Below are 17,426 nucleotides of genomic sequence, written 5' to 3'. Positions count from 1 at the left end.
AGCAGCTTAGTCATGCTGGCCACATGACCCAGAAGCTGTACGCCGGCTCCCTTGGCCAATAACACAAGATGAGTGCCGCAACCCCGGAGTCGGTCATGACTGGACCTAATGGTCAGGGGTCCCTTTACCTTTACCTTTAAGAGAGACAAAAACTGATATATTTGCCCATCCCTAAGTATTATGCAGCTGAAATGGTTGTAAGGAATGTCTTCTAGAATGTCCAGTCTAGTTCTAGCTGGGGAATAAGACACTAGGAAATTGGGAGTTCTTTTGCCTCACTTGCTCTTAGGGAAAACTTTCTTCATAACTACTCCTTAGAGGGCTGAACTCATCCAAAGCAATCTGTCTTTTACAGGTCTGACATGGGAGGAGTGTAAACGTAAGTGCCCAGCCGGAGTGGTCCCTGCCTGTCACAACTCTGAAGACACTGTCACTGTTTCAGGGCCTCAGGTGAGAACTTAGTATGAACCAATACTTAAATTGCTACATGTTTAGGATATCGAATGACGTGTCCTCATCACTGGAATTTTTCCCCGGGCCAAACCTCAGGAGGTCAAGAAGAGGCACCTGATTAAATAATGTCAAATTGAATTGAGAATGAAAGCAAACTCACCAGAGGAAATGCTATCACTTGCTTCTGAAAATGAAGGCTAGCAATAAAGTTAACGCTAGCAGCCTGAATCTAAAGATTTGGCCGGTAAATCCCAGTCAGAATGCAAAACTCACCTCCTTCCAGCTGCTGTCCATTTCTTGTGCTCGGGGCTCCACAGTGTTCGGGGGAATTTGGGTTTATATAATGGATATTATTGCATATACACCTAGGAATGTTGGATAAGCCATGTACGAGCAAGTTATGGAGAATGATGGCTGCTTCACAGGCAGAGGCTTATTGCAGTGTACCAGGCCCTTGTAACACCTGTTCGATGCTATTTCCCTCCTGCTTTCCTTAGGACTCTGTGGCCAAATTTGTAGCCAAGCTGAAAGCTGAAGGTGTCTTTGCGAAAGAGGTGCTCAGCGCAGGAGTTGCTTTCCACTCGTACTATATGGCGTCCATTGCACCAGTGCTGCTTAGTGCCCTGAAGAAGGTAATTCTCCTAAATAGCTTCTCACTGGGGCGGAAAGGTTGCATATGCATTGTATGGTGTGGTTCTTTTTTGCTTAAGTCTCCTGTCTCATTTTTCTTATTTTCTTTCTAGGTTATTCCCAGTCCAAAGCCACGTTCCTCCCGCTGGATCAGCACTTCCATCCCTGAATCTCAGTGGCAAAGCGATCTGGCTCAGAACTCTTCTGCTGAGTACCATGTGAATAACCTTGTCAGCCCAGTCTTGTTCCAGGAAGGCCTGAGACATATTCCAGAAGATGCTGTGGTCGTGGAGATTGCCCCACATGCCCTTCTGCAGGTATTACCCTTGGGGTTCACTCATGGCCTGAAGCTGGTGAGGCATGCGGACAAGATTCTCCTTTTTCTAGTGACCACAATGGTTTCCACTCTGGTTCCCACCACCTTCCCTCGTCAGTTATCCTAAATTTCCATGCAGCTTTCCCTCAAGAACCTAGTAATTTAAGCGTATTCATTCACTGCTGTGTATACGCCAGAAACCAAGGAGAAGAAAACAGAATCCGGCAAATAGATGAATATAATGTGTGAGAAGAAAGTGGCAGGGAGGATAAATGAAATAACATCTTAGGTTGTGATCTTAACATTTGTTATCATTACCATTAAGATTTCTTAGTCACTTATTACCAAGGTATCCAAGCAACTTACATTGAAAGACGTAAGCAATGAATTTTTGACAAAATTCGAGGTATTTTCTGTCTTCTTGCAGGAAGTGAAAGAATTGGTGACAACAGATAGGGTCTTTTTTGTTATTGTTCCTGAGGTGTAGGACTCCTTCCCAAAAGAGATCCGTGTGGGCCTTCTGTCAAGACCCACCCTACTGTTAGGCACAGTTAGGTGGCAACCTCAGGCAGCAGAATTTGGGTGTTCATGAAAGGGCAAAATGTCTTTGTCGCGTAGTTTGTTCTTCTTGTATTTTTACTGCCAGGGAGGGGAAGATGTCTTCTTTTGGTGTTCAGTTGCCAAAATAACTTGACTGGCCTTCAGTACTGTACACCTTGACCTGTGGCTGTTTGCTGCTCCACCTTGGGCAATAAAATGTTGTGAGCCTTTCTTGCCTACGTTATAGTCTTAAAGCGCCAGGTAAATGCTGTCCTATTTACCTGAGCTTAGCATAGCTGTTACGGTAGTTCTTCTGGTTCGTTGGTAACTTGTGTTTTTTGATACGATGTCAGAGAAGAATTCTCCTTTGGTAGTTTTGTTTTCTTTTCAATAAGGGATAGCAGGGATTTTAGTCCTGCAACATCTGCAGGGCCACAGGTTCCTCCTCCCTGCTTTTGCACAAGGAGTAGCAGTTTGTTACTGAATAGAGATGTTGGCATTGATTTGCCCAGTGCCTCTGTCTGAAAACAGCACAAGGCAGCTATATAGAATTTCATAAGAGCCTGCTCCCAGCATTGCATCAAGAGCTGCCCATGTTGCTGTGGAAGGGCTGGGCTGTAGTCACTCCTTCCATTTCCTTGGGGCCACTGGAGAAAAGATGGGTAGCAAGTGTCTATCACTGTGGTCCTTCTAAATACATGTCTCCCACCAGAGTCATCCCTAGGCTATTTTATTTGTCTTCTGATTGAGATCCTTCTAGTGAAGGGAGACTGCTAATGGAGGGATTTTATTGGAATATGAGTTCAACAATGAGGCTCACTCCCATGTAACTGAGCTTATAAATGGCAGGCTTGGAGCGCAATCCTAAGCCTTTTTTCTTGGACGTTAGTTCTGCTGTCACCAATAGAACTAAATCCCATGTAAACGTAGTTTGGATCAAGGCACAAGTCTTATTTTGTGGCAGGATTGAAAAGGAAAAAAGTGTCTTGGCAAAATGTATTTGTTTGGGATGCCTCTTAAGGTTCCTTGAAGCCATAGCTCATTTATGGTGAAGATTCAGTGTACTAATGTAAATGCAAAGGTTTGGTTTGTGTAACCTAAAATTATGCAACAGTTATTAAGCTCTGTTGCTCTCTTGGCTGTTTTGCATATAACTTCTTTTCCAGTTTTTCTAGTCTAGTCTGTGGTTTTCTACTATGGATTCACAGTGTAAAGCACAGCCTGTAAAACTATGCATGTATACCAGTAGTGTTTGCTGAAGTCTAGTGTTGTTGTTTTTTTTAAAAAAAATGATTTGTGTTTTACTTTCACTGAGTGCTGGGTGTCTGTAGATTTTTCCAGGAAATGCCTAGGATTCCAAGTTCCTTGAGCCAATTCTGTTCACGGGATACTGTTACTGGTTAAAGTGAGGTGGAAGGGAGAGGATTTCCATTGATTCCTTGTTCCCCCTATATTCCTCCAAAAACTGTTTTGGAACAGCGTGGGTGGTGGTGCCAAGGGCTGTAATTAGCACAAATCACCACATTCAGCAGGAACCTCCATTGGAGAAGTCCCTTCCATTTGCAGAAGGCAGAATATTATTGTTATATAAAATGGTATTTCCTTCTGGGGTTGCCAACATTTTTCTCTTGTAGAGCCAGAAAAACATTTGACCACCTTGGCTAATGGTCTGTTTTAGAAGAAGGAAGCCAGTGATTTCTTTTCTTTACTGATAACATTTTGAACTCCACCTGTCTAGGCAATTCTGAGAAGAGCTTTGAAGCCAACCTGCACCATTTTACCCTTGATGAAGAAAGAACATAAAAACAACCTGGAATTCTTCCTGACACATATTGGAAAAATCCACCTTACAGGGTAAGGAGATGAGTGAAAGCTAATGAGAAACATAGGGCAATATCCAGCTCTGCAGCTCTTCTTGCACAGCAGACTTCTGTGAGCCCAATGGAAGCTTCCTGTTCCCTCCAGCCCTTTGCACACCCTCAAACTCAAATCCAGACAAGGGTTGGGGGACCCTCTGGAAGAGAGATGAAGAGCCAATGAAATTCCCATTGTGCAAGTGGAAGTCATTTTTGGAATAGATTGAATTATACCATTAGTAGCTCCCCCCTCCCCAGCTATGTTGCTACCTTAAAGCAGGATTGAATGTCATGGGGAGAAGTGCTGCAGGGCCATTTATGACACGAGCATAGTAGCAAAATGGATAGGGGTTGCTTTCATTCAGGTGAATTGAAAACCTAGTGTATTTGTTTCAAAAGCTTAGTGTAGGATCGATCCAGCTTTTATAGCGACATCAATCTCTGTGTCTCTGAAACCAGAATTTCCATTGATGCCTGAGTTCCTTGCCATGTTCCAAAAGGCTGTTTTGCCGTTTGAAGAGAAGGGAGAAGATGTTGCACATTTTTAGAAGAAACCAGGACCACAGAAAATAGTGGTTGGGGGTCCTTAGTCCCATGTTGGCTCCTAGCTATTGGTTTGCCTTCCATTTGCTACTGTTACTATACCTTCTTACTGTTGCACGCAACTTCACAAATTCAATGTTTATGTGTGTTCTTAGAATCAATGTCCTTGCGAACAATCTGTTTCCACCTGCTGAATATCCTGCACCTTTGGGGACTCCCCTTATCTCCCCTTACATTCTCTGGGACCACAGTCAGACATGGGATATCCCAAAAGCTGAAGACTTCCCAACGGGCGCTGGTGGTTCTGGATCAGCAACAGTCTACAATATTGGTGTGTACCAGCTACTTCGTTCTCCAAAAGCAGGTCATCTTAAAATGCTCAAAATGGCATTTTCAGAATTTATCTCCAGGGGAAATGTTTGAACACCTTGTAACACTTTGGGACACAGGGATGGGCAGAGGTGCCAACTTTAATAAAATATTGAGGGGGGGGTAAGCCCCACCCTGCATAATCGCTCACATTTGAATGTTGATGCCCATCAACTGGGGTGGGTGGCCCCCTCAAATATTTTATTTGGGGGGCCAAAGGAACCTCAACCCCTAGGAGCTGGCTCCTATGGGGATGGGGGACCGGGGGACTGGTGGCCCTCCATACATTGCTGTGCTCCTAGATCTATCAGCCCCTGCCAATATGACCAATGGGTAAGGGATGGTGGAAATTGTAGTAAAACAAGCTCCTAAAGGATGCCCTTGCTTTAGCAGAATTAAATTGATGATGGGAAACTAGGGAATGGGGGAAAGAGCTGCTTTCTTTTAGATGTTTGCAGGACTGAAACTTATATAGTGGTGGTGGGGAAAGTGGGAACATTTGTGCTTGGATTTTGGCAACTTGTGGGAAACAGCTTTGGAGTCTTCTTGGGCCAGAGATGTAGGTTTGAAAAATATGCTTTGTTCATTATTATTTTTTTAATCATCATTGACAGATGTGAATCCTGAATCACCTGATAATTATTTGGTGGGTCACTGCATTGATGGCAGGGTTCTGTACCCAGCCACTGGCTACTTGGTGCTGGCCTGGCGCACTCTGGCAAGATCTCTAGGGACCTCCATGGAAGAAATACCTGTCATGTTTGAAGAAGTTACAATCCACCAGGCAACAATACTACCTAAGAGAGGTGAGGCTAGTCAAAGTCTCTGCAGCTTAGGCAATTAACATAGTCTGGTGAACCATGTTTCTGCAGGCTATGTTTAAACTCTAATATCCTGGCAATTTCTGGCTACCTTGCAGGTGCAACACAGCTAGAGGTGAGACTCATGCCAGCTTCTCAGCGTTTTGAGGTGTCTGGGAATGGAAATCTGGCTGTGAGTGGTAAGTAATTGCTCCCACTACATGTACTCTGAAGAAATCAAAGGGGTGTCGGCCTTGCCATTCACTTGCCCTTTCTTCTACATACTGTGTCTCCTAGGAAAAATCTGCCTTTTGGAAGAAACCGCTCTGAATAACTTTCGCAACCAGCAAATTGATTTGGAGATCCAGCCAAACACATGCCCAGACGTCCGTTTAACCAAGGGGGACATTTACAAAGAGCTTCGTCTGCGTGGTTATGATTACGGGCCAACATTCCAGGGACTCTTGGAATCTAGTAGTAATGGTAAGACCATGTACCCAGTGGCGTAGCGTGGGGGGTGCAGGGGGGGCCCGGCCGCACTGGGCGCAACATCTGGGGGTTAGGGTTAGGGGGCACAAATCCACGGGTTAGGGGGCGCAAATTACTTGCCTTGCCCCGGGTGCTGACAACCCACGCTATGCCACTGCATGTACCTTAACTGAAAGATAGGGCTAAGGATTATTACTATTCATTTTGAATGTAGGAAGGCCCTTGTTGAATCATAGCAATGGCTGATCTAGTTCAGCATCCTGTTCTCACAGTGACCAACCAGTTGTTTCGTAGGAAAGCTCTAAAGCCGGGAACTGAGTGCAACAGCATTCATAATAATGATGATGATGATGTGGGGTGTTTTTTTCATTTGTTATTACGGTATGTATTTTTGTGCTTGCATATTGTAAAGCGCCCTGTGATCTTCGGATGAAGGGCAGTATAGAAATTTTATAACTAAATAGGTAATAAAAGAATACTTGTGATTCCCAGTAACTGGTGTTGAGAAATGTACAGCCTCCAACAGTGTAGTTAGAACATAGCCATTGTAGCCAATAGCCATCGATAGCCTTGTTCACCCTTCCATTTTTTGGAAGCTTCTTCATCTCAGTGACTGATGATGAGACGAAAGTCAATTCTAATTCATAAATGTTGATAACAGATGTTCACAATTAGGCAAGCTTTTGAGAAACTGGAGATCCGTCTAGGCATTGCTTCCCCTTAGCTAGCTTGGAAAGCACAAGGACTTGGGGGGCATAGCCAGTGCAGTTGATACAGAAGACAGAGATGTGAATAGTTTCTCACTTTGTGCTGCTGTTGTCATGCCGGTGGCTGTTGTGTGCTAATTAGATTGCTTCTTGTCCCCAGGGAATGTTGGGAAGGTGTTGTGGAGCGGAAATTGGGTGACATTCCTTGACACCCTGCTGCATTTGATCATCTTGGGGGAAACAGGAAGAAGTCTGCGCTTGCCAACCAGAATCCGCTCTGTTTGCATTGATCCAAAGTTACACCAAGAACGTGCACAGAAATACAACGATGAGATTGAAGGTAATGGGCAATCCCTCTTTTTTAAAAAATAGGGGCTCCTTTATGGACAACAAAATTCAAAAGTATTTGTGCCGACTTAAAGCAGTAAGATGGAAGGGACGCGGGTGGCACTGTGAGTTAAACCACAGAGCCTAGGACTTGCTGATCAGAAGGTCGGCAGTTCGAATCCCCGCAACGTGGTGAGCTCCCGTTGCTCGGTCCCTGCTCCTGCCCACCTAGCAGTTTGAAAGCACGTCAAAGTGCAAGTAGATAAATAGGTACCGCTCCAGCGGGAAGGTAAACGGTGTTCCGTGCGCTGCTCTGGTTCGCCAGAAGCGGCTTAGTCATGCTGGCCACATGACCAGGAAGCTGTATGCTGGCTCCCTCGGCAAATAAAGCGAGATGAGCGCCGTAACCCCAGAGTCGGCCACGACTGGACCTAATGGTCAGGGGTCCCTTTACCTTAAAGCAGTAAGATAGATTTATGGGAGTCATAAAGCTGTTAGCAGCTGGATTTTCTCTTAGACAAAATTCTGAAAGATTCTTCTCCATCTGACTGCACTGCATTTTCACTGCTTTTCCAATGCTTTCTGCTGACTCTTGCCTTGCCTTGTAGCTTTTGATGCTGTTGTGGACCGCTGCTTTGACACCATCACAGCAGGAGCTGTCCAGATCTCTGGTCTTCACGCTAGTGTGGCTCCTCGGCGCCAGCAGGAGCAGACCCCTCCCACACTTGAGAAGTTTTGCTTTGTGCCATATGTGGAGAATGGCTGCTTGTCCTCCAATGCCCAGCTTCACTCCAGCTTTGACCATTGCAAAGGTAAGAAGATTCTTATATCACTATGCTTTCTGATGCATCCGGTATGAAGTAGACACCCCATCTCATTTGGCAAGGAGGTATGGAGAAGCCCCTTAGGAAACGACCTTTAGGTCCAGGTAGGCATATGTGGAAGTCAAATGCATCCTGTGAACAATATTAGCAAAGTCAAAAGCACCAGCAACATACATAATTTTGTTTTCATATTCCTTCTCTCCTCTACAGAGTTGATCCAGAAATTACAGAAGAAGATAGCAAAGCATGGAGTCAAGTTGGCTATTCCAGGGCTAGAGAATATAAAGACGTCTGCACAGACGGAACCTGAGCAGAAGGGCCTCCTGTACATACTTGCTGAGATCTGTCGCCTGGAGCTGAACGGAAACCTCTACTCAGAGCTGGAACAGGTTGTGACTCGAGAGAAGCTGCATCTTCAAGAAGACCCCCTCCTCAATGGCTTGCTGGATTTTGCTGAGCTGAAGACCTGTGTGGACGTGGCACTGGAGAACATCACCAGCCGCAAGATGAAGATAGTCGAGGTGAGCTGGGGTGCAGCTCTGCAGAGAGGCAAAACTTTTCTCCGTGAGTGTGCTTTCTCCATGTGTTAATGACACACAGTGCTTTTCATTAATGGCTACTCTTTTTGTTTACAGGCCCTGGCAGGAGACGGGCACTTATACTCGCGCGTCACAAGTATCTTGAACACTCAGCCCATGCTTCAACTGGACTACACTGCCACTGACAGAACCCCAGGAATATTGGCATCCAATGAGAGCCGTTTGCAAGAACTTGGTGTTTCTACTCAGCAGTGGGACCCTGCAAGCCCTCCTTCTGGAAATCTAGCAAATGCTGATCTCCTCGTGTGCAACTGCGCATTGAACCCTTTCAGGAATCCAGCAGAGGTGCTCTCCAACATGGCGGCCACAGTGAAGGATGGTGGTTTTGTCTTACTGCACACTCTTCTGAAGGGAGAAACTCTGGGAGAAATTGTCAGCTTCCTCACATCTCCCGAGCTGAAGGAGAAACCTGGTCTCTTGACTCAGGTAAATTTATAAGCCCTTGTTGTTTCTCTTCAGTTGGCTGTAGATCATGCTTTGCTCAGAGCAATGAGTTTGGAGTGGTGTTTCGTTTTTCATTTTCCTTTTAAACTATTCATAAAAAAAACAACTCCAGAAATAATCCGTAGTTTTAGGCAGATTTAGACTCTCCTCTGTTGTTTAGATTATTGGTGCCTATTCTTAGGGTTTGAAAAGGCATACTAATTGTATGGTGCGAACTGGTATCAAGTATTTTGTTTTGGGGAAGGGGGCATTTTTATGATTAGAAAAGAAAATGAATCAGTGGAGGATTCTTGCCTTGGGAAAACAGTAAATTATTTTGTTGTTCTACTTAGGGACAATCACAATGTATTTACAATAACTAAGACTGCAATCCAAACTCCAAATCCAGCGGTTGATATTGCAGAGGACTGTCTCTCTGCTCAGCCCAAAAGAATTCCACCTACCTATCCCCTCTGAGATGCCAGGGTCACTCCTCTGGCATGGAACTGACTGCTGAAAGTGGAGGCAGGTGGAGGTACTGTTTCTGGGATTCCCACTGGCAGCATCTTGCAGAAATCCCCAAAACAGAATTATGTGGGTGGAAAGGGGGAGCAGCTGAGCCATCCCAGGTTTCACTATATCATGAGCTGGCCCCACTTGCCATCCCCAGGCTGGCATAGAACAGAGCATGGTTTTGCCTGTGGCAGTGGTTAACCTGATCTGCCACACTGCAGTGCTGCCCAGCTGGAGTTAGGATTGCTCAGTATACAACCAGCCATATTACTGCCTACCTTAGTGATTCACAGAAGCAACCTTGTGTGACAGACACTCACCAGGCCTCTTAAAAACATGCAATGCTACAACAACAACAACAACAACAACAACAACGAGAGGTAATCTCAGAAGCTGAAATGTAGCCAGGTTGCTAAGCGTAACGGCAATAGATATTGGCAAATAAAATGGAAATTTAGGCTGCAATCCTTTACACACTTACCTGGGAGTAAGACCAACGCAAGTCAGTGGTGCTTACTTCTGAGCAAACATTCATAGGATTGCTTTGTTAGGACTGCAGGTATCTGGTTTATAAATACACTTCCCAAACAAAAATATTAACATTCTGTATATGTTTCAATATATGATCAATATTCTATCTATCTATCTATCTATCTATCTATCTATCTATCTATCTATCATCTGTTGCATGCAGCCCCATGGAAGTCAATAATTTTTCACCAGATGCAAAGAGCAGATCAAAAAGGCAAGAACAGCAGTTAAAATCAGCTCTCAACAATAGAGTGGTGATTTCCAAAATCTTTGTTTTGTGAAGCCAGCAATTGAGACAACCGTTGGTTCAAGAATCATTTGCTTGGTCCCATCTTATACATTTAAAATTTATTGTCTTGGCAGGTAGAATGGGAGGACTTACTTAGCAAGGCTGGTCTGAATTTGGTAGCTGTAAAAAGATCTTCCTTTGGCGCAACCATCTTTTTATGCCGTCGGCCAGTTCCTGCCAAGGAGCCTGTTTTCCTGCCGGTGGATGAGACTCACTACAAATGGGTGGAACCTTTGAAGGTAACAGTTTTCGATATGGGAAATAGCTGCTTTCCATTCTTGTTCCCAGGCCTTTCATCTACTTCTCAATGAAGTTATTGGCTTTTTAAAAAGTGCACTCTCTCAGTTTAAGTGAAAGAGAGAGCTGCTTTTTTTCGTTCTGGAAACCCTTCTTTTCTGTGTTAACTAATCAGCTTGCCTGGGATCTCTCCTGCAGGAAATGCTAGCAGAACCTTCTGAACATCCTGTGTGGCTAACGGCTACCAGCTGTGGTACTTCAGGAATTGTTGGCATGGTGAATTGCCTGCGCCAAGAGCCCGGGGGCAACAGGATCAGGTACCAAAATTCAGCATCCAGTGACAGCATTCAATTTCTGTCGCTACTTATGAACATCTGATAGAAATGTACGTGAACTTACACTTCGATTAAGTGTGTGCTTTACTTCCTAGGTGCCTTTTTGTTTCCAACCTGGACTCTTCTTCTCCTAAACCCTCCACCACCCCTTCTACCAAGCAGATGCAAACGATTCTGCAGAATGACCTGGTGATGAATGTTTATCGTGATGGGAAGTGGGGTTCTTTCAGACATCTCCAGCTAAAACAAGGTGATTCTTATTGTCAGCAAGCTTGTAGCAATACAGTGGTACCTCAGGTTACATACGCTTCAGGTTACATACACTTCAGGTTACAGACTCCGCTAACCCAGAAATAGTACCTCGGGTTAAGTACTTTGCTTCAGGATGAGAACAGAAATCGTGCTCCGGCGGCGCGGCGGCAGCAGGAGGCCCCATTAGCTAAAGTGGTGCTTCTGGTTAAGAACACTTTCAGGTTAAGTACGGACCTCTGGAACGAATTGAGTACTTAACCTGAGGTACCACTGTATTTATTTCCCCAACACCATAGGTAGCCAACATGGTGTCTTCCAGATGTTGTTGGACTGCAACTTCCATCAGCCTGAGCCAAAGCGGCTGATGGCCAGGAATGATGGGAGCTGCAGTCTTCCAGTCTGGAGATCACCATGCTTGCTACTCCTGCCATAAGGTCTGGAAAACAAAAAGTAAGAAGACACTCCTTGGCCCAGTCTCTTTCCTCAATAATTGTTCTTCTGGGACATGATCATCCTGATTCTGTGAAATAACACATGCCCTCTTGAACATTTGGCATCTGTTCAGCAAATGGTATGAGTTCTTTTCCAACTGTGATTACAGCACATGGCTGATGACACGAGACGCTATTGTTAAAACATCTGCACTGACTGCCCATCTACTACCAAACCAGGTTCAAGGTCCTTGTATTAATTTACAAAGCCCTGAACAATTTAGGCTGGGAGTACCTTGGGGACTGCGTAAATCCATATATGCCAGCTTAGTCACTGAGATCATCTGTAGGAGTGTAATTAGTTGTCTCCTGCATATTTGACACCAACACAAAGTGGAGCTTTTAGTGTCATAGGTTCAGTTCTGTTGAAAGCTCTGCCAGCAGAGATTCAGCGGGCACCTTCTTTTTCAACCTTTAAATGTCTGCTGAAAACTTTTCTATGCCACCAGGCTTGTGCCGGCAATTAAAAATACGCCTTTCCATAATGGTTAGTGGGTGGTCTCTGATATTAAATGTTTGTGTGTTTGTCTTATATGTAGATATTGTAAGCCGCTTTGATATTTTTCATGATATAGTGGTATATAAAGATTATTACAAATTTACAAGCAAACACACTTTTATTTGTAACAATGGAAGAATGCTGACTGCTCTGTCTCCTGTTCTGCCACAGCTCAACCTCAAGAGCTGACTGAATATGCATTTGTGAATGTATTGACGCGTGGAGATCTTTCCTCGCTCCGTTGGATCGCTTCTCCGCTTCGCCACTTCCACACAACCAATCCCAATGTCCAGCTCTGCAAAGTCTATTATGCATCTCTCAATTTCCGTGACATTATGTTGGCTACAGGAAAACTCTCCCCAGATGCCATTCCAGGTGAGCTGGGTGGGATTTTTCTTTCAAGAGAGACCTCGCGATATTTTGACATTGTGAGTGACACACTGTCTGTAAGCCATTCTGGGGGCTTCATGCAAGTGTGTTATCAAAAAATAAGGGGCACCATGTCTAAAACCAGGCATAATTACATGGGGGAGGGCCCAGAGTTCCGCGGTCATGATTTGCATGCAGAAAGTCTGGGGTTCTATCCCCCAGCTTCTTCGCCCAGTTAAAGAATCTCAGGTAGCGGTTGTTAGGAAAAATCTTCTGCCTAAGACAAAGAGCATTCCCAGTTATACTCAGTACAGGGCTAAATGGTCCGATGGCCTGACTTAAAGCAGAGTCACATGGCAAACATCTCCTGATACTGATTTCCCTGTGCACATTGAACTCCTGTGCCCTAGGCCAAATGGTCTTTCCTCACTTCAATTGTATTTTTGTCATTCATAGCACTGGATTAACTCTCTTGCCTCACTTAGTATAATTAATTTAATGCGACACCTAAGGAAAGCTCCTTGAGCAATATATATATGCAGAGCTTATTTATATTAGCAAGTTCTTATTCTTGCTTTTTGAGGGATGTGGGTGGCACTGTGGGTTAAACCACAGAGCCTAGGACTTGCCAATCAGAAGGTCGGCGGTTCGAATCCCCGTGACGGGGTGAACTCCCGTTGCTCGGTCCCAGCTCCTGCCAACCTAGCAGTTCGAAAGCATGTCAAAGTGCAAGTAGATAAATAGGTACCGCTCCAGCGGGAAGGTAAACGGTGTTTCTGTGCACTGCTCTGGTTCGCCAGAAGCAGCTTAGTCATGCTGGCCACATGACCCGGAAGCTGTACGCTGGCTCCCTTGGCCAATAAAGCGAGATGAGCACCACAACCCCAGAATCGACCATGACTGGACCTAATGGTCAGGGGTCCCTTTACCTATTCTTGCTTTTGAGAGTAAATCAAGAAATGTAACATCATTGGTTACTGATTTGGAGAGGGAAGGGGCAAAGATGTTAAAAGCATCTGGTTGCTGCCACGTTCCAAACTTTTAGACATCAGACGTTACCTTTTCCCACGCGTTACACTTTATTGGAGTAGCTTCATGGGATCATTCCATTCTTTTTCAGGAAACTGGACATTGCAGCAATGCATGTTGGGAATGGAATTCTCAGGACTTGACCCTGCAGGGAAAAAAGTGATGGGATTGCTACCAGCTAAAGGACTGGCTACAGTGGTCGACTCTGACAAGAGGTTTCTGTGGGAGGTTCCACAAAACTGGTAGGCTACTTTACATTTTCTTTCTTGTGGGGGCTAGGTTACATACACTCTGTCTGATCTGAAGACCTTTTAAAAGCAAATTGGGATTTGATGTAAATAATGCCTTGTTAGCAACAGAACTATCTTGTGGCGGTTGGGTTTTTTCCAGTAGTATAACTGTTTTGAATTCATTGGCTAATACTCTATGACAGAGATGCTGTTAGACTCCAACTCCCATTAGTCCCAGCCAGCATAACCCAGTGGTCAAGGATGATGCAAAATATAGTGCATCTTCCCCATTTATTCCCTAGGATCTTGCGTGTTCACCCTCCCTCTTCCCTCTGTAAAAAAGATTTGCGAGAGATGATAACTGGCTCAGAAAATATCTGTTGATACCTGAGAAAGGCCTCTTTCCTTTTCTTCAGGACTCTAGAAGAGGCAGCCTCTGTTCCTGTGGTATATGCTACTGCTTACTATTCCTTGGTGGTTCGGGGCGGCATGAAGAAGGGCGAGACTGTGCTCATTCATTCTGGCTCAGGTGGTGTGGGCCAAGCAGCCATTGCTATTGCCCTCAGCATGGGCTGCCGTGTCTTTACTACTGTGGGTAAGTAGAGACACTCTTTTTCTAGTCACCCTGGGCCTTATTGTCCTTGTTTTGTGCCTTTACTGATCATTCTGACACTCGATTGGAACAAGGCATTCATGTTCAGAGGTAGTTTTGTGGGGGGTTTTTTAAGCAATGTTTTAAGAGTGTATGCATCACAAGTATGACTATGTTTTAGTCCACAGAGATAAACATGGAGGGAGTGATTAAGAAGAATTTTCCTGGTTATTTCATTCTTTTTTGTGGGGGGCAGTGAATTCTTGAATCTCTTCAGGATGCATTAAACAATCAGCTCTATTCCTCTTTAGTGTTGGCCTCTACAGAAGAAAGTTGCCTGCAAGGCACTTGAACTTACAAAAACAAAACGCTTATTGTCTGATTTCAGGCTCTAAAGAGAAACGTGAATATCTCCAAAAAAGATTCCCACAACTTGATGCAAATAGCTTTGCCAGCTCTAGAAATACCTCATTCGAGCAACATGTCCTGAAAACCACCAATGGTAGAGGTAATATAGCCTTTTCCAAGGCTTAAGATTTAATTAGAAATTGGGTGTGTGGATTATTTAGTAGGAAGACAGGGCATCATGAATCCTGGGCAGTGCTGGAATGTTATATTGTTCCTATTTGCAGGTGTCGACTTGGTATTGAACTCCTTATCAGAAGAGAAGCTTCAGGCCAGTCTGCGTTGCCTTGCTCAACATGGACGCTTCTTGGAAATAGGCAAATATGACCTGTCCAACAACACACCGCTTGGTAAGATTTCACTCAGATTTTTATTTTTATTTTATGAGTATGGTCATTCAGAGAAACAAAACCACGCTACTCTTCAGTGGCCCCCAAACCACTTCCTGAGCTAGCTTTTTCCCTAAACATCTTGTTCCTAGCATCATAATAACATGATGCGTGTCTCTAATACATTTTGCAATGAATCTGTGTGAGTGGTGTTTCTGTGGAACTGGCCTCTCTTAAGCCTTGCTCATGTAATCCAGCAGTTATTACTCTCAAAAATAGCAGTTTCGTTTCAAAGGCTTCTGTTTCTGTTTGTGCCACTGGTATGTGAATATTCAAATGGAATTCGATGGTTGTGAAGACCATATGTAAAGCCCATAAACCTGTGTTGCTCCCCGTAGGAATGGCCCTTTTCTTGAAGAACGTGGCTTTCCATGGGATCCTTTTAGATGCCATTTTTGAGGAGGGAAACCAAGACTGGGAAATAGTGTCCGACTTGCTGACGAAGGGCATAAGAGACGGTGTGGTGAAACCTCTACGGACCACTGCCTTCAACAGAGAAGAGGTAGAAGCTGCCTTCAGATACATGGCACAAGGAAAACACATTGGAAAAGTTGTGATCAAGGTATGGTTGGTAGACCTAAAGACTGCATTTGTGACCCAAGTGTGTGCAAACTGTGCTGATCAGCTATGAGTGGTGATAGTAAGGCCTAGGAATGAGAGAGGGGAAATTCACTGAGAGGTGGCGTTAACACTATTTATTATTATTTTTTATTAAATTTGTATACCACCCTATATTCACAGGTCTCAGGGTGGTTACAACATAAAATTAAAATATAAAGAGACAAAATACATAACAACAACAACCCATTAATCCACACCCCCTCCTCCCCAGCATATTTTAAAAAGGGCATTGTATGTTAATCAGCCAAAGGCCTGGTTAAAGAGGGAATGTTTTTGCCTGGCGCCTAAAGGTGTTTAATGAAGGCCTTTTTTCACGGGTTTTTAAACAACTAGTATTTTTTATGTGCTACATTTAAACCCCACTTTTTCACTTTTTCTGGAGGCAGCTAATAATTTTTGAAAACCCACAGCAATACCCAAACAAGATAACAAAAGTTTGTGTTAAAACTCCAGAGAGAAATAAGATTTTAAAAAAGACATGTAAATGAAATTTAAAATGCAGATTAAAACACAGAGCAGTTGAAAACAAATTGGCTCAGAAGGCCAAAGGCCTGTTTAAATGAAGAATCTTTTTCCTGCCAGTGGAAGGTCATTAACTAGTGAGCTGGTTGATCCTTACTACCAGGGCACCTCAAAAGTGTGGATTAAGTTTATTCTGATTTAGCTGGAGCTGCATCTGTTGGCGCCTTTACTGATGATATATGGGAATCAGTATAGGACCCACTGTGGGGAATGTGTGAGCAGTTCTAACCCCAACACTTTGAAGAGGGGTTGTTTGTTGTTCTCACTGAAACGCAGTGCTTTTTTTCTAAAGAAAATGTTTAGGGTTATTCCCATTTTCCTACTCATATTGAAATACTGGCCCTCAATGAGGCCAAACTTAGATTCACAAAATGTTTAGGGGTATGCATACCCCTGCGTCCTCTCAGTTAAAAAAAACAAAAAACACTGCTGAAACTTAACAAGATGTGGGGAGGGGACAGGAATCTGAGGATGTCCCTTCTTTTCACTAGACAGAGCTATTCAGCCCTTGCCTTTTCCCACCTTCTGCTTGGCCCAAAGGGGATTGCATGACTAGCTAAACCCAGGGGTCAGCAAACCTTTTCAGCAGGGGGCCGGTCCACTGTCCCTCAGACCTTGTGGGGGGGCCGGACTATATTTTGAAAAAAAATTGAACGAATTCCTATGCGCCACAAATAACCCAGAGATGCATTTTAAATAAAAGGACACATTCTACTCATATAAAAACATGCTGATTCCTGGACCGTCCATGGGCCAGATTTAGAAGGCGATTGGGCCGGATCCGGCCCCCAGGCCTTAGTTTGCCTACCCATGAGCTAAAGCATTTAGCACCTGCGCCCACTTTATTTATCATTTGCTTCTTGCATGGGATATCCTTTGCCAGCAGAGCATAAACCAAGGCTATAAAAACAAAGAGCATGCTTCAGTTTTTCTGTAGATTATTGTTTTTCATGAACTGTCTGTGCTATCATTTGCAGGTCCACGAAGAAGAGAAATGTTCCACAAAGGAAGCTAAGCAAACCCAACTCTCTGCCATATCCAGGACTTCTTGCCCACCAAATAAGACATACATTATCACAGGAGGCCTTGGGGGATTTGGGCTGGAGTTGGCTCAGTGGCTGATTGAAAGAGGAGCAAAGAAGCTTGTGCTAACATCTCGTTCCGGCATCCGAACTGGTGAGTTGATAATGAAAAGCATTTGAAAGGAAAGATTTGAGTTTGTGAGCAGTAGTCAAGAAATTGGGTC

General features: G+C 44.2%; 1 protein-coding gene across 1 annotated transcript in view; it reads left to right on the top strand.

The window, feature by feature from the left end:
* The window catches only part of FASN (fatty acid synthase), a 62,009-nt gene that overhangs the window by 29,650 nt on the left and 14,933 nt on the right, over window positions 1-17,426 (top strand). The window contains exons 12-33 of the mRNA XM_083487084.1: window positions 356-450; window positions 951-1,085; window positions 1,197-1,400; window positions 3,678-3,793; window positions 4,494-4,669; window positions 5,322-5,513; window positions 5,627-5,707; window positions 5,805-5,990; window positions 6,864-7,043; window positions 7,639-7,842; window positions 8,065-8,375; window positions 8,490-8,879; window positions 10,284-10,448; window positions 10,645-10,763; window positions 10,877-11,031; window positions 12,195-12,398; window positions 13,513-13,663; window positions 14,068-14,246; window positions 14,632-14,751; window positions 14,876-14,998; window positions 15,376-15,599; window positions 17,158-17,356. Coding sequence (XP_083343210.1) covers window positions 356-450; window positions 951-1,085; window positions 1,197-1,400; window positions 3,678-3,793; window positions 4,494-4,669; window positions 5,322-5,513; window positions 5,627-5,707; window positions 5,805-5,990; window positions 6,864-7,043; window positions 7,639-7,842; window positions 8,065-8,375; window positions 8,490-8,879; window positions 10,284-10,448; window positions 10,645-10,763; window positions 10,877-11,031; window positions 12,195-12,398; window positions 13,513-13,663; window positions 14,068-14,246; window positions 14,632-14,751; window positions 14,876-14,998; window positions 15,376-15,599; window positions 17,158-17,356 — 3,909 coding nt within the window. The remainder of the gene's footprint in view (window positions 1-355; window positions 451-950; window positions 1,086-1,196; window positions 1,401-3,677; window positions 3,794-4,493; window positions 4,670-5,321; window positions 5,514-5,626; window positions 5,708-5,804; window positions 5,991-6,863; window positions 7,044-7,638; window positions 7,843-8,064; window positions 8,376-8,489; window positions 8,880-10,283; window positions 10,449-10,644; window positions 10,764-10,876; window positions 11,032-12,194; window positions 12,399-13,512; window positions 13,664-14,067; window positions 14,247-14,631; window positions 14,752-14,875; window positions 14,999-15,375; window positions 15,600-17,157; window positions 17,357-17,426) is intronic.

This window comes from Podarcis liolepis, assembly GCF_965112155.1.
Source record: "Podarcis liolepis genome assembly, chromosome: 2".
In the NCBI taxonomy this organism is placed as follows: Eukaryota; Metazoa; Chordata; class Lepidosauria; order Squamata; family Lacertidae; genus Podarcis; species Podarcis liolepis.
The sequence above is the reverse complement of the archived record's forward strand: the minus strand, read 5'-3'. Positions and strand labels throughout refer to the sequence as shown.